Source organism: Lissotriton vulgaris, chromosome 1_1 (genome assembly GCF_964263255.1).
Source record: "Lissotriton vulgaris chromosome 1_1, aLisVul1.2, whole genome shotgun sequence".
In the NCBI taxonomy this organism is placed as follows: domain Eukaryota; kingdom Metazoa; phylum Chordata; class Amphibia; order Caudata; family Salamandridae; genus Lissotriton; species Lissotriton vulgaris.
Genome location: NC_141685.1, coordinates 110,852,642 through 110,877,252, shown reverse-complemented (window position 1 = coordinate 110,877,252; position 24,611 = coordinate 110,852,642). Strand labels below are relative to the sequence as shown.

Genomic DNA, 24,611 nt, shown 5'->3' with positions numbered 1-24,611 from the left:
TGCTGTCCCGGTTGCTGCTGTCACCTGCCTGCTAAGAATCAACGCCTCGCGGCCCCCGCTCCGCGGGTGCCGCTCGTAGGCTCAAGTCACCGGAAGGGAGCAGGTTAATCCTGTAACGCTGTGCATCGGAGCACCAACGCGCTATTCCCAAAGTACTTTCTTTGCTTAAGCCCAGAGGCGGGACTGCGAGGACCAGCCTGCTGTGCGGCGCAAATCGGCCGCAGCTGGTCCTCTTCCCGCCCCTTCCATCTGCTAAAATAGCTGCGGAGAGTGTGCTCCTTGGGTTTGTCCTTTCTGCCGTCCTGGGAGTGCTGTCCCGGTTGCTGCTGTCACCTGCCTGCTAAGAATCAACGCCTCGCGGCCCCCGCTCCGCGGGTGCCGCTCGTAGGCTCAAGTCACCGGAAGGGAGCAGGTTAATCCTGTAACGCTGTGCATCGGAGCACCAACGCGCTATTCCCAAAGTACTTTCTCTGCTTAAGCCCAGAGGCGGGACTGCGAGGACCAGCCTGCTGTGCGGCGCAAATCGGCCGCAGCTGGTCCTCTTCCCGCCCCTTCCATCTGCTAAAATAGCTGCGGAGAGTGTGCTCCTTGGGTTTGTCCTTTCTGCCGTCCTGGGAGTGCTGTCCCGGTTGCTGCTGTCACCTGCCTGCTAAGAATCAACGCCTCGCGGCCCCCGCTCCGCGGGTGCCGCTCGTAGGCTCAAGTCACCGGAAGGGAGCAGGTTAATCCTGTAACGCTGTGCATCGGAGCACCAACGCGCTATTCCCAAAGTACTTTCTTTGCTTAAGCCCAGAGGCGGGACTGCGAGGACCAGCCTGCTGTGCGGCGCAAATCGGCCGCAGCTGGTCCTCTTCCCGCCCCTTCCATCTGCTAAAATAGCTGCGGAGAGTGTGCTCCTTGGGTTTGTCCTTTCTGCCGTCCTGGGAGTGCTGTCCCGGTTGCTGCTGTCACCTGCCTGCTAAGAATCAACGCCTCGCGGCCCCCGCTCCGCGGGTGCCGCTCGTAGGCTCAAGTCACCGGAAGGGAGCAGGTTAATCCTGTAACGCTGTGCATCGGAGCACCAACGCGCTATTCCCAAAGTACTTTCTCTGCTTAAGCCCAGAGGCGGGACTGCGAGGACCAGCCTGCTGTGCGGCGCAAATCGGCCGCAGCTGGTCCTCTTCCCGCCCCTTCCATCTGCTAAAATAGCTGCGGAGAGTGTGCTCCTTGGGTTTGTCCTTTCTGCCGTCCTGGGAGTGCTGTCCCGGTTGCTGCTGTCACCTGCCTGCTAAGAATCAACGCCTCGCGGCCCCCGCTCCGCGGGTGCCGCTCGTAGGCTCAAGTCACCGGAAGGGAGCAGGTTAATCCTGTAACGCTGTGCATCGGAGCACCAACGCGCTATTCCCAAAGTACTTTCTTTGCTTAAGCCCAGAGGCGGGACTGCGAGGACCAGCCTGCTGTGCGGCGCAAATCGGCCGCAGCTGGTCCTCTTCCCGCCCCTTCCATCTGCTAAAATAGCTGCGGAGAGTGTGCTCCTTGGGTTTGTCCTTTCTGCCGTCCTGGGAGTGCTGTCCCGGTTGCTGCTGTCACCTGCCTGCTAAGAATCAACGCCTCGCGGCCCCCGCTCCGCGGGTGCCGCTCGTAGGCTCAAGTCACCGGAAGGGAGCAGGTTAATCCTGTAACGCTGTGCATCGGAGCACCAACGCGCTATTCCCAAAGTACTTTCTCTGCTTAAGCCCAGAGGCGGGACTGCGAGGACCAGCCTGCTGTGCGGCGCAAATCGGCCGCAGCTGGTCCTCTTCCCGCCCCTTCCTGTCGCACCCTATAACATTGAGTCCCAGTCACGCGCACGCGGGACGCGCGCGGGGCAAAGGCCGGGGCGAAGACCGGACAAAGAGCGGGCCGTTGTGTGGCCGTTAGGTGGCTGGTGAGGCTGGGCTGGGCCCTGTCCCTGAGTTTACAGGCATATACCCTGGTTTGGAATTCCTAATGCATGTTTCCCCATTGTGTTGTACTACGCGGCTGAGGTGATTGTCAAGTGGCTGCCAAGTCCCTCCGACTCGGTGGCAGGCTAACTAGTGGGACGGTTGTTTTTAGCTACTTTCTATAGATGTCATCTTCTGCCATAATGGACATGGTCTCACCTGGGAAAGCGGGGGCAAATTCCAACAAGGGCACATTGGACAACTATTTTAAGAAATCCATGTCTGAGATTGAAAGAGAAGAAGCCCTGGAAGAGAAAAGGATGGAGCGTCGTCGCTCCATCGAGGGTCGTAAGGCTAGATCCACCTTGGGTACATCCCTGCCTATACGATTATCTAGTATAGAATTGATCACTGAGGACCCGTTTACATCCCAGGGTGTCCCTGAACTCTTAAGAGATATCTCTTCCGCACCACTTTCTCTTGTGGATCCCTTTAGTCCATCTTCTCCTGCCCCCCCACCACTTGGTAACTCCGATGCAGCCCCAAATCCCCCGTCCGCTCCTATCCAAACTGGAAAAACTAATCCTAAAAATCAGCAGAGGAAGGTTGTGGCCCAGATAAATCATGGTCCTCCGCCCAAAAAGAGAATGAGGAAGGGGGGCTCCTTACAAAAAAGCAAAATTAGTCACACTGAATTTGGCAAGGGCAAGGGGGGGGGGACAGCTATAGCTTCTGCTTCTGCTCCTAAATCAACTGAAGGCACCAGACCTGATACTCCAGCAGTGATTATACAAGACACTCCATCTCCCTCAGTTAACACTACCCCTCCAAACTTAAATTCTGAGGAGATCCTCCCGCTTGCCCCCACCTTGGAGTTTCTTGGGCAAATGCTTAGGACGCTCACTTCCCCAATTATGGACAAATTACGGGCCATTGAAGAGCGGCTAGGGAATCTGGAGCAGACCATTCATAATAAACTTGACATCCAGATGGTCGTTCCCGGATCCACTACAGTGACAGCTTTAGCTAGCTCATCAAATGGTTTAAAACCCCATGTACCTAAGAAGCCCCTTCCAACTTCCTCCAACCTAGCTAAGACGGCTCACACAACCACTACCACTGTCACAACGGCCTCTCTTCCCTTGTCCAATCTCCCCACCAATAAAGTGGTAAATAATGTCCTGGGAACTTTAAATTCTAAAAATGATTCTACATCCGACATGCACTTGAATGGTGCCATTCCCAAGGGCGGAAACATGCTACCTAGACCAACCCAGACGGTTGAAGAGAGGGAACCCCCTAGTATAGTTCAAAAACGTAGGATCCCTCAGGTCGAACTGCCTCCGGAATCACTACCTTATGTAGTGGTGCTTACGGGTGTTCCCCCTCTTGACCCTGATAAGCGAGAAGGCCCGCAACAACTTAAAAACAAGACCATGTATTGGCTGTCTAAGAACAGACCACTCCCTGGGAATGTAAATGGGGACATAGTGCATGTGCGCCGACTCCCTTGGCTGGGGGGGCGGGTGAAAGACATAGATGGCGACCTGATTGTGATTAACTTCAGGGACCCGGAAGCTGTCAGGCATATTCTGAGTTGGATGCCAGGGAATCTTGGAAAATCCATCATGCCGTGTGATCTTACATATTTTTACCCTAGAGCTCTAGTGGCCCCCCTGTCATGTCCATGGCCCTCTATGCCCTTGACAGGGACAAATGGTCCTAACCAAATCAACCACTATCCCCCCTTGCACCCTGACTCCTTGATCCTAAAGAATGCTCATAGGTGGGGATCTGTCCCTCAGAGGGGCTATGGTTCCAATTATAGAAGTTTGGACCATTCGTCCCTAATGGGGGGGATGGACCACTTGCTTCCTTTTACACCCCTGGAAGTTAGCAATAGATTTGAAGCATTCTCTGGCTTGGACTCTTGTGATTGACTCGAGGGGTGCTCCTCTGGTCACTCTACTGCTGAGGGGGCCTCAAGTGAACATCACGGCAATCCCGATGCCCAAGCTTTTAACCCTCCCCGGCAACTGCTTGGAGATGTCTATGGTATAACCCCAATCCATCTAGCGGGAAGTAATCACAGTTTATCTCCCCCCCCTCGCATCTCTAGCTACCATGTATGTAGTGGTGGAGTCATTTCCGAGGGCCAAAGCCCCTCACTCCAAACTAAGCCCAGAGCCCTGAGGGTACTTTCATGGAATGTTGCAGGGATCCTGAACAAAATACAAACTGAAGAATGGGATTCTCTGATAAACAACTATGAGATCTGCCTCTTTCAAGAGACATGGGCGAGGGAACCGGTTCACAAGACTGGTTATGCTGTCTTTGAAATCCCTGCTATTTGGAATGGAAGGGGAAGGCCCTCAGGCGGTTTGGCGGTGTGGATAGCATCTCACACTGGGTGTATAGCGGAATGTATAGCCACACTTTCCCAGGATATCCAGTGTGTTTTATTAACCTGGACGGGCATCCCGAAGTTGGCAGTTATAAATGTTTATTCCCGCCCAGTAGGACCGACGGCGGAGTCTACCACACTAGAAGACCTTGCATCCTTTTTGAGTCAGCTCCCGCCAGATTATAAGGTGATCTTGGGGGGTGATCTGAACTGCCATTTTGAACCCTTAGAGGGCCTGAGGGAAGGGGCCCTCATGGCAGAAGACGACCATTGGGGCATACCACCGTGCCAATCTCCCCACCCCAGAGCCTGGTCGCCACTTGCGGTCCAAATCATGGCGCTAACTCTTAACTATGCGTTGAGAGCTTGCAATGGTCGCACACCTTCAGATACCCCCTCAAAATGCACATTTAACAGACCAAACCATGAGTCAAGACTGGACTATATCTTCGTTGATACGAGTCTGTGGCCAAAGGTTGAGGATTTTAATATAATCCCCCGCATAGATAGCGATCATAACGCCCTTTCACTCACCTTGCGTTATCTTCCTGAGTCCACTGGACTCTTTTCACCAGGGAAAGGAGATGAGCGGGGAAACTTGGTATTAACCTCTAACAGGCGTAGGGTGAGATGGCAGAAATTCTCCAAGTCGGAAGAAAATATTGGGAAAATTTACAATCTCGTTCTCCCAAGATTTGAGGCTTTGGAAGAAGTAATTAGTCACTCCAGTGCCCAGGACCTATCTAAAATCTTACCTTCTATACACGAGGATTTAGTGGGAACTTTGGGTGAGGTCCTCTATCCAGAGGTACCCAAACCCAAGCATAAAACCAGAACTTCCACTTGGTACAACTCTGACTGCAGAAAGGCCAAATCTGATCTTATTGCTGCAGTCAAAGAGGGTGCCCCCCGTAATAGGGTGTCTGCTTTGCGGCAACTTTATAAAAACATTATGGCCCGTGCGAGGTCAGACTGGGACTGGGATAGATGGCATGATCTCTCAGCAGCATTAATAGCGAAGGATTCTAGAAGATTTTGGTCCTTAGTCTCCACTGGCTCAGGGGAACCTAAAGCTGCGGTTGAGCCCAACATAGCTGCATATATATGGGAAGACCATTTCGGGAAACTTTATGCAGACGAGCTAGAAAACACTGATGCCACTATTGCGGCACTTCTTTCCCTCCCTGGGGATACTCTGGAGTTTACATTAGGGGAAGTGGTCAGTGCAATAGATGGCTTAGCAATGGGCAAGGCCCCGGGCCTTGATAAATTACCTGGTGACCTTTTTAGGTCCCATCCAGAAATTTGGGCACCGTATCTCCTCATCCTTTTCAACTCAATAGCAGGTGGAATGGCGATCCCCTGCACTTGGCTGGGGGCAGAGATAGTCCCCATCTTCAAGAAGGGCTGTCCTCTGCTCCCATCCAACTACAGGCCGATCAGCCTGATTGATGTCCCCCAGAAGATTTATTCGCGACTTTTACTGGACCAACTCATGGATTGGATGGAGGAAAATGAAATTTTAAGTCCCCTCCAGGCTGGCTTCAGGAAAAATACGTCCACCATGGACCAAATCTTCCGCCTCGTTCTCCTCTATTGGAAAACGGTGACCATCGAGGGCGGGAGATTATACATGGTGTTCGTAGACCTGAGGTCAGCCTTCGACCTTGTACCACGGAAAAAACTTTGGGAGGTCCTGAGGGAGATGGGAGTACCCATTAATCTACTCCAGGCAATCATAAGACTCCATCAGGGTAACTTTGCCCAGGTACGTTGTGGGAGGGGTGGTGTTCTGACACAAAGGTTCCCTGTTTCCCGAGGGGTTCGGCAGGGGTGCGTACTTGCCCCAACTCTTTTTTGTCTCTATGTGAATAGTGTCATCTCGCATTTAGCCAATGTTGGAGACAATGACGCCCCGGTCTTGGCAGGCAGGAGGGTACCGGCAATTATGTTTGCGGACGATACCCTCCTGCTTTCCAAATCGCCCATGGGTATTCAGAGAACCCTGGATGGCTTTGATCTCTTCTGCAGGCAGTTTGGCCTCGAGATCAACGCCGGGAAGACCAAGTATATGATCTTCAACCCCTCTTCCACAACCAGACCCAACCCGTCCCTAAATTCCACAGTTTTAGAGAGGGTAAAAACATTTCAATACCTGGGCGTTACCCTTCAAGAGAATCTGTCATGGTGTCCACAAGTTGCAAATTCTAGGTTAAGGCTATCCCAACTGTCTGGGGCTATCCTGAAGATTACTAACACCTCAACATACAAACCCATAGCCCCCGCAGTTGAGATGTACAAAACCCAAGCAAAACCTGCTGCATTATATGGCAGCGAACTCTGGGGACACCAAGCTGCAAATGAGTTGGTACGTGTGGAGAACAATTTCATGAGGCGTCTCCTGGCCCTTCCAGTTGCAACCCCAATACTTCCCCTACGTCTTGATTTGGGCTTATCATCTATCAGGGAGGATGCTGAACTAAACCCTATAAGATTTTGGCACAGACTCTGGTCAACTAAGGAGCTTAACCACTACAGGAGTGATCTTGTGCATGTAATGAACTTAAATGTCAACGACAAGATCCCCTGGCTAACTTTTGTTAAAAAAGAATTGTTCCGGTTAGGCCTCAGTGAACTGTGGTTGGCCCCCGAAACTGGTTGTATCAAGGTCCCTCGGAAAAGCCTGGCAAAAGCCTGCAAGCAACAAAATCTTGCAACCCAAATGACTGCACCTAGCACTGGCATTTTAACCCATTGTTTTACCCAATCCAAAAATATCTATAAATTTGAAACTTTCCTGGATTTTATTTACCCGGTCGCAGCAAGGAAGCTCTTTTTACAGTGGCGATTTGGAACCCTCCCCCTTAAATCCTTTACGAGTAAATGGACCAATGGAGGGGACAAACTATGCCCTGGCTGCAAATCCTGTGATGAGGAGGAAATCCATGTCTTATTTTTCTGCTCCACCTATAGGTCCCCAAGGAAGTATTGGTTGGTGCCTTTATGCAGAAACATGGCAATAAGAAACTGCTCCACTTCTTATAGAATTTTGAAATCTGATCCCTCCCCTCACATTGTTTTTGCAGTCTCAAAATATCTGTTCGCCATGTGGCGTATTAGGTCCAAGTTGATTAGGGCTCTATCAACATAGGATGATAGTTCCGGCCACTGTCTTAAATTAAATTTTAGCCCTCTATGGCAAAGTTTTTACATCAATATTATTCTAAATGAACCAATATAATTGTGATGTATCTTTTTATCCATTTTTATCTCACTTAACTTTTACTTCCAAAACTTGTATCCTTCGTATTATATGTATCAAATGTTGATGTAAAATGTTGTATGTCTTTCTATGTATCTTTTATGGTCTTAATGGCCGAAATAAAGATTTTTTGGATTGGATTGGATTGAATCACCATGGGAGAAAGACCCTTCTCCTACCTGGCAGCAAAGACCTGGAATTCCCTCCCCATCCACCTCCGTCTTACCCAAGACTGCCTCGCCTTCAGGAAGCAACTCAAGACCTGGCTGTTCGAGCAGTCGCTGACCCCCCTCCCCAAGTGCCTTGAGACCCTCCGGGTGAGTAGCGCGCTATACAAATGTCATGATTGATTGATTGATTGACAGCCGGATGGGAGGTGAAACCAACAGAAGAGCCGGCGCTAAGCACAGTCTTAAGCGTGTACGGGTTTGGACGAGCTTGCCTTAGGCGCAACTTCTGTGCACCCTAGATCTGTCTTTGTAGGGGGGTGCCGGAGAGGCATGTACGAAACTAAAGTACTACTCAGCACAATATTAGCAAATTTAATAGATAATGTGAAGGCAAAATATAAACCTAATTAGGGTCCAGCAACCCATGCGCCCTTCACACGCTCCCTGGTGAAGTATCAGCTACTAGTAACAGAGACAAAGAAAAGAAATGGTGTCAAACGCTAACTACACATAAAACAAAAGTCATAACAATCCACCATTTCAGTGTGGCGGCAGAGGAGCCAGATACATCCCAAAACGACATGCTTGTGTAATACAGGGAAATCAAGAAATGGAACAATGTTAATGTTAATGTTAAAAATGATTTATAGCTGAGATTGGTCCAGTTTAAAATCCTTCACCGAGTGTATGTCACCGGCCCCAGACTGGTGCACATGGGCTTCTCGCCGGATGGCCTCTGCCGCCGTGGCTGCGGAGCCCTTGCCACCTTTCTTCATATACTGTGGGAGTGCCCCGTTATTGCCCCTTATTGGGAGAGGGTTCATAGAGTGATGCGGGAGGTGACTGGAGTGGAGTTGGCGGCGGAGGCGCGTAGGTGCCTCTTGAATGTTTGGGAGCCTAATGACTATGATACGGCACAGACCCGATGGGCCACACTGGGCAATATGGTCGCCAAACGGGACATAGCGCAGAGGTGGGGTTCTAATGTGGCCCCCCTGGTGGTACAATGGAAGGCCAACATGGACTGGTGTATGTTGCGCGAAAAGACTGTGTATACCGCCAGGGGGCGCCCTCAGACGTGGAACAAGGTATGGGGTGCCTGGAATGCCTATAGAGGGGACTTGTGTTTACCACCTGCACCGTTGCCACGAGATGAACGCTTGTCACCATAGACGTTGACGACAGCTATGTTACTCTTGTATTGACTCTCCTGTTCTTCCTTCCTCGCCCCCCCCCCGCTTTTGCTACATTCTGTCACAGTTCTTTCTACAACTTCTCCAGCTCCCTCCGCCTCCTACTGACTAGTGGTCTTCTTTATTTCCATTGCCTTTTTCGCGCCCTTGGGCGCTTTGTTTAAGTTTTTGTTTTAAAAAATAAAAAACAACCTGCATTGTCCTGAAATGAATCGCTTGGCACTATGACCGTTCTATACTATGCTGCCTTGCCTCCGGGATGTTAGGCCGAATAGCTGTGTGCTTTTTACAATAAAGGTTTTAAAAATTTAAAAAAAAAAAAAAAAATGATTTATAGAGCGCACTTACACCGATTGGTTTCATGGCGTTGTAGAAAAGGCAAGGTTCGTGGCTCGAGAGGACATTAGTTGTAGGCTTGCTTATAGAGCCAGGTTTTAAGTGCTCCTCTGAATTTCATGAGGTCCGGACAGGCTCGGATTTCGAGGGGAAGGGAGTTCCAAAGTCGAGGAGCGAGTGTGGCAAATCTGCAGCCTCCTGTGCGCTTCCGTCTGAAGGAGGGGGTGTGGAGAAGTGAGAGGTGGGCTGAGCGTAGGTTGCGGGTAGGGGTGTGCTTGACTATCAGGTTGTCTATGAATTTGGGGCTTTTGCAGTGCAAAGATTTAAAGATCAAGCATCCTGTTATGAAGGTGCAGCGTTGAGACATGGGGAGCCAGTGTAGCTTCCTTATTAATGGGGTGGCTGGTTGGCATCTGAGTTAGCTTCCGAGGACCGGTTTCTGGCATTCGGCTGGAATGCCAGAAACCGGTCCTCAGAAGCTTTTTCCGGTCCAGGGAAGACATGGATTGGCAGTTCGGGCTGGACTGTTCCCATGAGGCACAGGGTCAGACTGATTTGCATATAGCCATGTCTGAACTGGGGTGGCAGAGTGGGCTAAAGAACGGTGATGGATTAAACCCCGATCTTTTGACTGGGTGTGAGTGTTTGATTGATTCAGATGCTCCGTCCATCACCACCCCCTTTTGTACCGCTTTTGGCCGCCATAAGTGTGGCAGGGTATGCTCAGACGTGAGTCCCTTGCTCACTTTGCCACTGGATTCAAGCAAGCTGGGCTGAAGACTGCTGGAATGCCAGAAACTGGTCCTCGGAAGCTTGTTTCCGGTCCAGGGAAGACATGGCTTGGCAGTTCGGGCTGGACTGTTCCCATGAGGCACAGGGTCAGACTGATTTGCATATAGCCATGTCTGAACTGGGATGGCAGAGTGGGCTAAAGAACGGTGATGGATTAAACCCAGATCTTTTGACTGAGTGTGAGTGTTTGATTGATTCAGATGCTCTGTCCATCACCACCCCCTTTTGTACCGCTTTTGGCCGCCATAAGTGTGGCAGGGTATGCTCAGACGTGAGTCCCTTGCTCACTTTGCCACTGGATTCAAGCAAGCCGGGCTGAAGACAGCTGGAATGCCAGAAACCGTCCTCGGAAGCTTGTTTCCGGTCCAGGGAAGACATGGATTGGCAGTTCGGGCTGGACTGTTCCCATGAGGCACAGGGTCAGACTGATTTGCATATAGCCATGTCTGAACTGGGGTGGCAGAGTGGGCTAAAGAACGGTGATGGATTAAACCCAGATCTTTTGACTGGGTGTGAGTGTTTGATTGATTCAGATGCTCCGTCCATCACCACCCCCTTTTGTACCGCTTTTGGCCGCCATAAGTGTGGCAGGGTATGCTCAGACGTGAGTCCCTTCCTCACTTTGCCACTGGATTCAAGCAAGCTGGGTTGAAGACTGCTGGAATGCCAGAAACTGGTCCTCGGAAGCTTGTTTCCGGTCCAGGGAAGACATGGCTTGGCAGTTCGGGCTGGACTGTTCCCATGAGGCACAGGGTCAGACTGATTTGCATATAGCCATGTCTGAACTGGGGTGGCAGAGTGGGCTAAAGAACGGTGATGGATTAAACCCAGATCTTTTGACTGGGTCTGAGTGTTTGATTGATTCAGATGCTCCGTCCATCACCACCCCCTTTTGTACCGCTTTTGGCCGCCATAAGTGTGGCAGGGTATGCTCAGACGTGAGTCCCTTGCTCACTTTGCCACTGGATTCAAGCAAGCCGGGCTGAAGACAGCTGGAATGCCAGAAACCGGTCCTCGGAAGCTTGTTTCCGGTCCAGGGAAGACATGGCTTGGCAGTTCGGGCTGGACTGTTCCCATGAGGCACAGGGTCAGACTGATTTGCATATAGCCATGTCTGAAATGGGTTGGCACGGTGGGCTAAAGAACGGTGATGGATTAAACCCAAATCTTTTGACTGGGTGTGAGTGTTTGATTGATTCAGATGCTCCATCCGTCACCACCCCCTTTTGTAAGGTATAGGGAATTGGGGTAGTCCAGGTGAGATAGAACAGTGGCTATCACCACCTGGGTAAGGGCCTCTGGTGTAAGGAGACGATGAACCTTTCTTATTTTCCTGAGTTGGAAAAAACATTTAGAGACTACAAGACCCACTTGCGATTTCAATGAGAGATCGAGTGTTTTTGCCGATGGTAAGGGAGAAGGTGGGGGGCCCATCTCTGAAGGCCAATAATGTGGGCCCCAGTACTTAGGACTGTCCCCTGTAAGTACCAGCTCAGTCTTGCAAGGGTTTAATTTAAGATGGTTTCGGTCCATCCAGTGTTGGATGAACCTCATGGTAGACTGGAAGCTGGTAATTGAACTCTCAGTGTTGTTTATCGTAAAGAGCAATTGTAGGTCGTCTGCATAGTTGAAGACCGTCACCTTTCTATCTCTGAGGGACTGAATTAGGGGGAAGATGTAGAGGTTGAACAAGTGGGGGAACAGGGAGGAGCCCTGTGGGACACCCCATGTGATTTTCTGTTTGGGGGCAACCAGGTGCTGCTGACTGAAGCCCCTCCCTGGAAGGAAGATCTGCACAAGGCACGACTGACAGAAGCCCAGGCCTGGAAGGAAAATCTGCACAGAGCACAGTTGACAGAAGCCCCTGCATCAAAGGAAGATCTGCACGAGGCACGAATGACAGAATTCAGAATTCCTACCTGGAAGGAAGATCCGCACAAGGTGCAGCTAGCAGAAGTCCCTGTCTGGAAGGAAGATCTGCACAGGGCACAGCTGACAGAAGTCCTCCCTGGAAGGAAGATGTGCACAAGGAACTGCTGACCGAAGTCCTCCCTGGAAGGAAGATATGCACAAGGAACTGCTGACCGAAGTCCTCCCTGGAAGGAAGATCTGCACGAGACACAGCTGACAGAATGCTTGTCCAGAAGAAAGATCTGCACAGGGCAAAGCTGAGAGAAGTCCATCTGGAAGGACGATCTGCACAAGGCGCAGCTGACAGAAGCCCCTTCCTGGAAGGAAGATCTGCACAAGGCACAGCTGACAAAAATTCTGATTGGAAGGACGTTCTTCACAAGGCACAGCTGACAAAAGTCGTGCCTGGTAGGAAGATCCGCACAATGCACAGCTGAAAGAAGCCCTGCCTGGAAGGAAGATCTGCACAAGGAGCAGCTGACAGAAGCCCTGCCTGGAAGGAAGACCTGCACAATGCACAGCTGACAGAAGTCCTGCCTGGAAGGAAGCTATGCACAAGGAGCAGCTGACAGAAGCCCTGCCTGGATGGAAGATCCGCACAAGGCGCAGCTGAAAGAAGTCCTGCCTGGAAGGAAGATCTGCACAAGGAACTGCTGACCGAAGTCCTCCCTGGAAGGAAGATCTGCACGAGACACAGCTGACAGAATACTTGTCCAGATGAAAGATCTGCACAGGGCAAAGCTGAGAGAAGTCCATCCTGGAAGGACGATCTGCACAAAGCACTGCTGACAGAAGCCCTTTCCTGGAAGGAAGATCTGCACAAGGCATATCTGACAGAAGCCCCTTCCTGGAATGAAGATCTGCACAAGGCACAGCTGACAGAAGTCCTGCCTAGAAGGAAGATCTGCACAAGGCATATCTGACAGAAGCCCCTACCTGGAATGAATATCTGCACAAGGCACAGCTGACAAAAATCCTGCTTGGAAGGAAGATCTGCACAAGGCACAGCTGACAAAAATCCTGCCTGGAAGGAAGATCTGCACAAGGTGCACCTGACAGAAGCTGCAGCCTAAAAAGAAGATATGCACAAGGCGCAGCTGATAGAGGTCCTGGCTGGAAGGAAGATCCGCACAAGGGGCAGCTGGAAGAATTAATGCCTGGAAGGAAGATCCGCACAAGGCACATCTGACAGACGTCCTGCCTGGAAGTATAATCTGCACAAGGCACAACTGACAGAGTCCTGACTGGAAGGAAGATCTGCATAAGGAGCAGCTGACAGAAGCCCCTTCCTGGAAGGAAGATCTGCACAAGGCACAGCTGACAAAAATTCTGATTGGAAGGACGTTCTTCACAAGGCACAGCTGACAAAAGTCGTGCCTGGAAGGAAGATCTGCACAAGGCGCAGCTGACAGAGGTCCTGGCTGGAAGGAAGATCCGCACAAGGCGCAGCTGGAAGAAGTCGCTGCCTGGAAGGAAGATCCGCACAAGGCACAGCTGACAGAAGTCCTGCCTAGAAAGGAAGATCTGCAAAATGTGCGGCTGACTGAAGTTCTGCCTAGCGGTGACCACACAGCAGTGAGAGGACGACAAACAACAAGATCCTTCAAGCCCAGCTAGCCACACTGGACAAAATGTACACCAAAGGCCTGATTTAGATTTCAGCGGATGGTTTACTCCATCACAAATATGACAGGTATCCTTCCCGCCCCATTAAATATGTATTACATCCTATGGCAATTATAATAAGGCAGACAGGATATCTATCACATTTTGATTAGGCCTTGGTGTAGTTCGCAGAGTTTTAGTCCGCTGAACTCCACGAAGTGACAAGGAAACCCCGCCGCACTCTGCAAACTTACGTTAGTGGCAGAGTTTCTAAGTTACACTACTCTCACTGATTTTTTTGTGCCAGGAGTTTTTCCCGCATTGTAAAATCAGCGCCAACAGCGCTACGGGTCGCACCAGAGGGCGCTGCTGCTCGAATTGACATTCTAATCAAGTGGCAGCTGCATCACTTTGAGGAGTTTTTTGGGAACGGAGTGGGCAAATCTTTGCGAGGTCTGCCGGCAGAGCAGAATTCTTCAACCACCCCTAGTTTTGAGGCAATACTCTGTTGGACAAATTCCTAACTAGGCCCTATGTCTGCAATAATTGTTGTAGAAGAAGTGAGATCCATGGCCTTCAATCAATCAATCAATCAGTGAATCAATCAGTCATTTGTAAAGCGCTGGGGGGGCTGCTACTGATCGAACATTCAGGTCTTGAGTATCCTCCTGAAGGTGAGCAGGTCTTGGGTCTGTCATAGGCTCAGTGGGAGGGTTTTCCATGTCTTGACGGCGAGGGGGGAGCAAAATCACCGAAGAACAATCTTCTTTTCAGGCTGCAGCTTCTGTCAGCTGCGCCTTGTGCAGATCTTCCTTCCAGGCACAACTTTTGTCAGCTGTGCCTTGTGACGAACGTCCTTCCAATCAGAATTTTTGTCAGCTGTGCCTTGTGCAGATCTTCCTGCCGATGGTTGTTCTTCAGATGCGCGGGACAGTGGCGAGTGAGAGGTCGGCGGAGCATAGCTGGCAGTTGGGTATGTAGAAGGAAAGTCGTCTGTTGAGGTAGGCTGGGCCGGTCTTGTGGAGTGCCTTGTGTGCGTGGATGAGGAGCTTGAAGGATATTCTCTTGTTGATGGGGAGCCAGTGCAGGTTTCTCAGGTGGGGGGTGATGTGGTCCTGGTGTCGAGGATCAGTTTTGCCGAGGCGTTTTGGATAGGTTGCAGTCGTTTGATGAGCTTGGTTGGGGCTCCCGCGTGGAAGGCGTTTCTGTAGTCGAGTCTGCTGCTGACGAGGGCGTGAGTGACTGTTTTTCTTGTATCTGTCGGGATCCATCTGTAGATCTTGCGGAGCATGCGGAGGGTGTTGTAGCAGGAGGAGGAGACGGCGTTGAATTGCTTGGTCATTGAGAGCGGTGAGGCGAGGATGATTTCCAGGTTGCATGTGTGGTCGGTGGGTGTCAGGGCTGCCCCCAGTGCCGTCGGCCACCAGGAGTCGTCCCAGGCTGAAGGGTTGGCGCCGAGGATGAGGACCTCCGTATTTTCTGAGTTCAGCTTCAGACGGCTGATCGTCATCCAGTCGGCGATGGCCTTCATTCCTTCGTCGAGGTTTGCTTTGGCGAGATGGGGTCCCTGGTGAGCGAGAGGATCAGTTGAGTGTTGTCGGCGTAGGAGAATATGTTGAGGTCATGCTGCCGGGCTACGTGTGCGAGCGGGGCCATGTACATTTTGAACAGTGTCGGGCTGAGGGAGGATCCCTGTGGTATGCTGCAGATGATCTCGGAGGCTACAGATCCGAATGGGGGGAGGAGGAGGCTCAGGGTTTTGCCGGAGAGGAAGGAGGTGGTCTATTCCAGAGCCTTGTCTTGAATCCCTGCAGTGTGGAGGCGTGTGCGCAGTGTGTAGTGGCAGACGGTGTCAACGGTGGCAGAGAGGTCTAGGAGGATGAGTGCTGCGGTCTCACCGTTGTCCAGGAGGGTCCTGATGTCGTCGGTGGCGGCGATGAGGGCGGTCTCGGTGCTGTGGTTGATGCGGAACCCTGACTGGGAAGGGTCCAGGATTCTGTTTTCTTCGAGGTACATGTTAGTTGTCTGTTGTCGATCTTCTCGATGACCTTGGGTACGGAAGCAGAGAGATGGGCCGGAAGATCTTGAGGTCTCTTGGGTCTGCCTTAGGTTTTATGAGTAGGGCATTGATCTCAGCGTGTTTCCAGCTCACTGGGAAGGTCGCTGTCTCGAGGGAGAGATTGATAACGTTGAGCAGGTGGGGTTCGATAAAGCTGCCTGCTTTGTTGAAGACGTGGTACGGGAATGGGTCTGACGGAGAGCCGGAGTGGATTGTGCTCATGGTCTTGATGGTGTCATCGATGCTCACGCTGGCCGAGGCTAGCAGGGGATCGTGGTCGATTGTGTGTGGAGAGTGTGTTTTGTTGCTGTCTGTTTGGGGCTGTCTGGGTGTTGAAGCTGTTGTGGATGTGTGCTATCTTGCGGTGGAAGAAAGTGGCGATGGAGTCTCACAGGGCTTGCGACGGCAAGATGTCTTTGGTGTTGGAGTTGGGGTTGGAGAGTTTCTTCACTATGTTGAAAAGCTCCTTGCTGTTGTGTGCGTTATTGCTGAAGCGGTCTTTGAAGGAGGTCCTCTTGGCAGCCCTGATGAGGTGGTGGTGGTTGCGGATGGTGTCCTTTTGTGCTGCGTGGCTGTCCGGAGTCTGTTCACTGTGCCATTTCTTCTCTAGTTTCCGGCAAGCTTGCTTGGAGGCTAGGAGTTCTGGGGTGAACCAGCTGGCCCTCTTGCTGGTTTCTCAGTGGGGGATTTCTTCGGCGGGGTGAGGGTGTTGGCGCAGTCGTCGATCCAGCATCTGAGGCTGTGGGCAGCGTCGTCGGTGTTGGAAGGTTCGGTGGGTGAGCTGAGAGCGAGGTTTGTACGTAGTTGTTCTTCGGTGATTTTGCTCCAGCAGCAGCGGGGGATCTGTTGGGCGTGGTGATGTGTGGTGGGTTTCTGGAAGGTGAAGTGGATGCAGCGATGGATGGTCCAGAGGAGTTCGGTGGTGTGGTTGAAGGAGACGTGCGGGCTTGAGGAGAAGACTGGGTCGAGCGTGTGGCTGGCGGAGTGGGTGGGCGTTGTGACGAGTTGACTGTCTGAGGTTGTCGATTAGGGTTGCGGAGTTGCTGTAGTTGTTGTTCTCAAGGTGAAAGTTCAGGTCTGCGAGGAGGATGTAGTCTCTGGAGGTCAGGGCGTACGTGCTGATGAAGTCGGCGATGGAGTCGCTAAACTAGGGGTGGGCTCCGGGGAGTCGGTAGATGAGGGTGCCTCTGAGGGTGGAGTTGGGGTCTGTGTGGATCTGGAAATGCATTGGTTCGGTGGTGCTGAGAGTATCGTCTGTGCTAGTCGAGACCCTGATGCTGTTCTTGTGGACGATGGCGATTCCTCCTCCGACTCCGTTGGTTGGTGCGGTCTCTGCGGGTGATCTTATAGCCGTCTGGGATGGCTATGGCGATGTCGGGTGCGGAGGAGTCGTTCATCCAAGTCTCTGTTAGGAAGGCGACGTCCGGGGATGTTGTGTCGAGCAGGTCCCATTGCTCGACGGCGTGTTTGTGGGTGTTCAGTAGAATGCATCGGAGGTGGTTGAGGTCTTTCTTGGCGGGTGGTTCGTCGGCTCTAAGACTGGTGTAACTGCAGTTCCGGCAGGTGAAGGGACCGTATGTGCGTTTCGGGGCGGCCTTGAAGCAGGTGTGAGTCTGTCCAGAGTTGAGAGTGTGCAGAATGCTGGCATCATAGTTGTGGCGTTTCTCGTGGTGAGTGCGGGGACCAGGGGTTCTGGTGCTGGGTGCTGACCAGGCGAGACGGGCGCAGATGGGCTTGCCTTAGGCGCACCATCGGCGCGCAAGTGGCATATATGGGGAGGTGGGAGGTAGGAGCAGCTGGGAGGCGGGGGCAGCAAATGGGCAGTCATGGGGAGGGGCCACAGGTGACACAGCTGCAGGAACGGTGCGGGATGACAAGGGAACAGAAGGCAAATTAGGCACAAAAATAGAGGGGAAACTAATGGAACAGAAGTCAAAAACAGGTACAGTGTTACAGGGGCAACGAGGGAACAGAAAGCAAAAACGGGCACAGGGCTACAGGGGCAGCTAAGGAACAAAAGGCAAAAACGGACAGAGAGACAAAGGAGCAGCGAGGGGGACAGAAGGAAAACCAGACAGAGAGACACAGGGACAGCAAGGGTAACAGAGGGAAGAAACAAGTACAGAACAAGTACAGGCAGCCAAGGAGGCCAGAGAGCAGCACAGAGAACAACAGTCACAGGCACAACAATGACAATAAGGCAATACAGGCAATACAGTAAAGACAATATATAGCAGGAGAGGAACAAACCTACGGCCTACCACTGGCCACCAGGGATGAGGCGCAGGTGGTAGCCTGCGGCTGGTGGAGGCCCTCGAACTTCCTCAGTAGCGGCTGCTGGGGCAGGGACACACAGGCGGTGCTGTGCAGAGGGGGAGGTCCTTCCTGGTAGGGTCAAGGGTTGCTTTCCTCACCGCGCATATGTGGGGAGTTGGGAGGGAGGAGCAGCTGGGAGGCGGGGGCAGCGAATGGGCAGTCAAGGGTCGGGGTCGCAGGGGACCCAGCGGCGGGAGTGGTGCGGGACAACAAAGGGAACAGAAGGCAAAAGGACACAGGAATACAGGGGCAACGAATGGAACAGAAGGCAAAAACAGGTACAGTGTTACAGGGGCAACAAGGGAACAGAAAGCAAAAACGGGCACAGGGTTACAGGGGCAGCTAAGGAACAATAGGCAAAAACGGGCAAAGAGACACGGGGGCAGCGAGGGGGACAGAAGGAAAACCGGGCAGAGAGACACAGGGACAGTGAGGGGAACAGAGGGAAGAAACGGGCACAGAACATGTACAGACAGTGGGGGAGGACAGAGAGCAGCACAGAGAACAGCACAGAGAACAGCAGTCACAGGCCTTGTGACTATCAGGCCGTTATCTGAATTCTGATGAACCTCACAGAGTGAGTGTGCAGCCAGAGTGCAGTAGAGTGGCCAAAAGACAGGAAATTAGGTAAACTTGAATATGAGAAATATGGAAAGGTAGAAATGCTACATCACCTGTGGATAACTGACACCTACTCCCACTCTGCCAAATGCCCATCCAGTCACAAAGTGGCATCTGGGCCCCAAACGGTAATGGTGGAAAAGGGGGAAAAAGGAGTAATATGCACACATCTGCTGCAGGGATAAGTCAGGTAAATTATTGGTTGTGATGGATCCTCTATAAGTACTTGTAGCGGGTTGTGGAGGTAAAGGCAGGAGGCGGGTTTTAGTGATTGAGGGTTTTAATTGTTTAAACAAGAGATCGATACAGGTCTTCCTCACAGGGAACCTTCTGGGGGATCTGCTCCTCTGCGTTCGCCTCCGGGGTCTGGGTTCCTCCTCCTCCCGAGTCCGCCGCCGGGGATTCCGGCCGGACCGCGGCTCTTCCGCCTCCGTGATGCCACCAGGACCGCCGCCCAGGAGAGAAGAGAAGAAAGGCAAGTATCAGTAAAACGTCCGGGACACTAACGTTGTGCTAGGGAAGGGAGCGAGGGATTCACCATCAGTGCTCGATACAGTACGCCGTGAGGGAACGGGGTGTGAAGGGAGAAAGGGAAGAAAGGGAAGGCAGGTCAGGGGACGGATCTACCCCTCCTCTCCACCCAGCCACTATACGGCTCCGTACCTCGGATAGCCACACACCTCCTGGCGTGCGGCTGGGCGGATCGTGATGCCGATGGCCTCCTGGCTCCCGCGCCGCCAACGGGTCACTCCTCCTCTCTGCCGGGGATGGTACAAGGATTCTTGCGGTCTTCTCTGCTTCTTCTCTCGACTCTGCTCCAACTCTCGACTCTGCTCCAACTCCTCCTACGCTGCCTGTGAATAAGCACGCCTGGGTGCTGTCAGCTGCAGTTTTTGACGACGGTATAGGCTCCTCCTCCTCGCCAATGTGGAGCCAGTTAAAGGGACCGTCGTCCTCATACTCCACGTCCTGTATAGTATCGGGTTCCACTGCATGCCCCCAATCGTTAGTCTGTGAAGAAAAGAGGGGGGGTCACATGATGAATACCCCGCAGGGGTTGTCGCCCACGTAGGCATAAGGGGGGCAGGCCTCCCCGTGTTACAGTACTAAATGACTGATATTGTTGAATATTATATTATATGAATCAACGTCTGTTTGCCTTATCTGCGTGTATAATGTAAAGGACGGGCCTTACAGTGAACCCCTCGTTCTGTTTTACACAAAAGCCCCGGAAGGAGCTGCATCTTACAGAACTTTATCTACTCTAGGAAGAAATAAAGACTTGCCTTTTAAAGTTGTCTTTCAGGGTCAGAACTGGGTGCTGTAAGCTGCACCAGTTTCAGGGAGATGGGCAGATGTTATGGCGATAGGAAACCCCCCTCAACCCACAATAATGTTCCAATCTTCCCAGTTAGAAGAAACCAGAAATGCTTGAACCAAGGGAGCTGTTGAAAGTGTCAAAGGTGGCTTATGAACAGCGAGGTAAAGACAGGAGTTGGCATTTGAGATGATCTTAAGTGAATAGGAAAGGAACGAGAAGTGTGTGACTGGAGTTACTTTTGTTGAATACTTCGTAAAGAGTTACTGGAAATTTTGCAGCCCAGCCTCATCCATCTCTTTTTCTAAAATCTATTGTTGTTTAAATTAAATCTTGACCAGTCCGTCTATCTTAAGCTATACCAATAAGTACTTGGGAGCTCCGTGAGCGCCCTTACTTTGCTCAGTTACACTGTGATCACTGGTAAATCACCTCCTTTTCAGATATAATTAAGATGTCACCTGATCAATAGAACTTTTAGTTAAATATTTGTGTATGATGAAATATTCCTTGCTAAGTTTCAAAGGCGGTAAAGAAGAAGGGGGAGATTGACTAACATTTTGTGCTGTGTTTTCGTCACAAAAGTGGCACAAAACAGCTCAAAATCATTTTTTTCCTAATTTACTTTCAGACAAATAACGTAAAATGAATGTGAAGCAGCGCATAGCACTGTGTTGCATTACTTTGCGCCAGGGGGGCCTAACAAGGGGGGTGCATGGGCGTTCCCCTGCAACCACCCATGGTTTCTCACCCTAAACCCAATTTACCAAATACAGTAGATTGGGTTTAGCGTGAGAAAACTGCGCCCTTTTAACCTAGGCGCAAGGAAGGAGAAATTCTTTAATTTGTCCTTCCTTTTCTAACTTTGCATCCATGCTGCACTGTGCAAAACGTATACAAAAAAGGAAAAGCTTTCCCTCGTATCTAAGCATAGTATTTTGTACAAGAAGGGTGTCCTTCCTATTCAAAACCTATGCTGGACTCTCACACACACACACACACCCTAGCGTTCTGGTGCTAAGGTGTATGCATGGCGCAGGGCTGCTGTAATCAGTGCTGGTGCAAGGGAAAGGGAAGGAGAGAGCCATATATTTGAAAATATGGTGCTCTCCTGCTCCCTCCCTGCCGCGCAACGCAGCACAGCCTCGCGTGGTGGGGCTGCGCTGCATTGCGTGGAGATTTGGTAAATCTCCCCCAAAATGTCTTTTACAACCAGTTAAACATTGTGAATTCTCATTCCATTATGTTTCAATTTAGTAATGTTAAATATCTTTACATCCAGCAGAAAACAAGCCTTGAATGTATGAAATGACCATCAATAAAGAAGCTAATGCTGTAAATCTTCAATAATAGCAAAAATATTGAGCTACAGTATTCAGGAAAACATCAGAGCAGCCGGCGACAGAGGAACCTGCACACAAATTGACAGATCCTGGATGAAGCGTCAAGGGCAGTTCAGTGATTGTAAGAGGCTGAGCTGTGCACTTCCACTGCACAAGACGAAGAAAGGACCTTAGGAAAATTGAGGCAACAACAATAACAAACCGCCTCCTGTATAAACAAGTCTCATATACCAACTTTAATCATGGGATCGGTATGATGTGATTACTGTAGTGCTTTGTTTTCTAAAATGAAGACGAGCCATCATTCTGTGCTCTAGGTGAATTGTAAAATCTTTCTGGACAAACCACAGTAACCAGAGAAGAGCACAACAGAGCGGAGCCGGACAACTGACTGGTAAAGGAAAGAGGAGTTCTTCTAGCTACAATACAACAGACTGTTCCAATTTGCACCGGCCAGAAGGAAGATAAATCTTTACCCGCAAGCGTGCATAGCCATAATCCAATCTTAAGGCACAATCACCTACAAAGACACCTTCTACGTATTAGGAGTGTAGCAAATATTTGGTGGCTATTGCATTTTATTGTTAAAACAGAAATCAAACGTGTAAAATACCGCACACATAAAAAGTGTGTGAAAAAAACTCAAGTGCTTTATCAGTCATGTTGGCCCATCAGGAAATACAGTCATGGGATGTAGACAAATATATACCCGACCCACAGACACTAACCAAGAAAGAAGAATCACACACATGCAGCGAGAGCTTTAGTTTGTCATCATTACTCAAGATTCATCAGCACACGTACACAGGACAAAAACCATTCAAGTGCAGTGAATGTGTAAAGAGCTTTAGTCACTTATCAAGCCTTCAAAGACACCAGCGAACTCACACAGGAGAAAAGCCATTCAAGTGCAATGAATGTGTAAAGAACTTTAGTCAGTTATCAGAACTACAAAGACACCAGCGAACACACACAGGGGAAAAGCCATTCCAGTGCAGTGAATGTTTGAAGAGCTTTAGTCGGTTATCAAGCCTTCAAAGTCATCAGCGAACACACACAGGAGAAAAGCCATTCAAGTGCAGTGAATGTGCAAAGTGCTTTAGTCAGTCATCACACCTCCAAACTCATCAGCGAACACACACAGGGGAAAAGCCATTCAAGTGCAGTGAATGTTTGAAGAGCTTTAGTCGGTTATCAAACCTTCAAATTCATCAGCGAACACACACAGGAGAAAAGCCATTCAAGTGCAGTGAATGTGCAAAGTGCTTTAGTCAGTCATCACACCTTCAATTTCATCAGCAAACACACACGGGGGAAAAACAATTTAAATGCAGTGAATGTGTGAAGAGCTTTAGTCAGTTATCAAGTCTTCGAACACATCAGCGAACACACACAGGGGAAAAACCATTCAAGTGCACTGAATGTGTAGAGAACTTTAGTGAGTTATCAAGTCTTCGAACACATCAGCGAACACACATAGGGGAAAAACCATTCAAGTGCACTGAATGTGTAAAGAACTTTAGTCAGTTATCAGCACTACGAAGACACCAGCGAACACACACAGGGGAAAAGCCATTCCAGTGCAGTGAATGTTTGAAGAGCTTTAGTCGGTTATCAGGCCTTCAAAGTCATCAGCAAACACACAAAGGAGAAAAGCCATTCAAGTGCAGTGAATGTGTAAAGAACTTTAGTCAGTTATCAGAACTACAAAGACACCAGCGAACACACACAGGGGAAAAGCCATTCCAGTGCAGTGAATGTTTGAAGAGCTTTAGTCGGTTATCAGGCCTTCAAAGTCATCAGCGAACACACAAAGGAGAAAAGCCATTCAAGTGCAGTGAATGTGTAAAGAACTTTAGTCAGTTATCAGAACTACAAAGACACCAGCGAACACACACAGGGGAAAAGCCATTCCAGTGCAGTGAATGTTTGAAGAGCTTTAGTCGGTTATTAGGCCTTCAAAGTCATCAGCGAACACACACAGGAGAAAAGCCATTCAAGTGCAGTGAATGTGCAAAGTGCTTTAGTCAGTCATCACACCTCCAAACTCATCAGCGAACACACACAGGGGAAAAGCCATTTAAGTGCAGTGAATGTTTGAAGAGCTTTAGTCGGTTATCAAGCCTTGGAATTCATCAGCGAACACACACAGGAGAAAAGCCATTCAAGTGCAGTGAATGTGCAAAGTGCTTTAGTCAGTCATCACACCTTCAATTTCATCAGCAAACACACACGGGGGAAAAACAATTTAAATGCAGTGAATGTGTGAAGAGCTATAGTCGATTATCACACCTACAAAGTCATCAGCGAACACACATGGGGGAAAAATCCCTATCATTGTAGTGAATGTGACAGGAGGTTTAGTGACTCTTCAGCATTAAGGAATCATCAGCAGACTCACACAGGAGAAAAACCATTCAAGTGCAATGAATGTGGAAAGAGCATTTTTAATCGATTATCAGACCTACAAAGACATCAACCAACACACACGGGAAAAGCCATACCATTGCAATGAATGTGTGGAGAGCTTTAGTCAATTATAAAGCCGTCAAAAACACCAGCGAAGACACACAGGTGAAAAGCCATTCAAGTGCAGTGATTGTGCAAGGTGCTTTAGTCCGTTATCAGACCTAAAAAGTCATCAGCGAACACACACAGGAGAAAAGCCATTTAAATGCAGTGAATGTGTGAAGTGCTTCAGTCAATTATCAGACCTACAAAGACATCAGCGAACACACTCTGAGGAAAAACCATACCAGTGCAGTGAATGTGGGAAGAACTGTAGTCGATTAGAAAACCTACAAAGTCATCAGCGAACACACTCAGGGGAAAAACAATACCAGTGCAGTGAAGGTGCAAAGTGCTTTTGTCGCTTATCAAACCTCCAAACGCACCAGCAAATACGCACAGGGGAAAAACCATTCAAATGCAGTGAATGTGCAAGGTGCTTTAGTCAGTTATCACAACTTAAAACATATAATCAAACACACAGGGAAAAAACATTCAAGTGCACTGAATTTGCAAAGTGCTTTAGTCATTTATCAAGCCTACAAAGTCATCAGCGAACACACACGGGGAAAAACCCTATCATTGTAGTGAAAGTGACAGTTGTTTTCGCTTCTCTTCAGCATTAAGGTATCATCAGCTAAGTCACACAGGAGAAAAACCATTCAAGTGCAATTAAAGTGGGAAGAGCTTTAGTCGATTATCAGAGCTACTAAGTCATCATCGAGCACACAGGGAGAAAACATAGAAGGGTGCTGAAAGTTTGAAGGGCATTTGATAGAAGACCCGACTAGCAGTAAAGAAGCAAAACAGATAACAGTATTTGCAGAGTTATAAAAGTGTTTGTTTCCAGAGATTGTTCACTTCCCTAC

General features: G+C 50.1%; 1 protein-coding gene across 1 annotated transcript; it reads left to right on the top strand.

Annotated features, from left to right (window-relative positions):
- Positions 1-2,107: 2,107 nt before the first annotated feature.
- LOC147737647 (uncharacterized) lies at positions 2,108-23,577 on the top strand. The gene is given in 2 exon segments (XM_086924729.1): positions 2,108-3,342; positions 21,828-23,577. Coding segments are annotated over 2 exon segments (2,985 nt in total).
- The last annotated feature ends 1,034 nt before the right edge of the window (positions 23,578-24,611 follow it).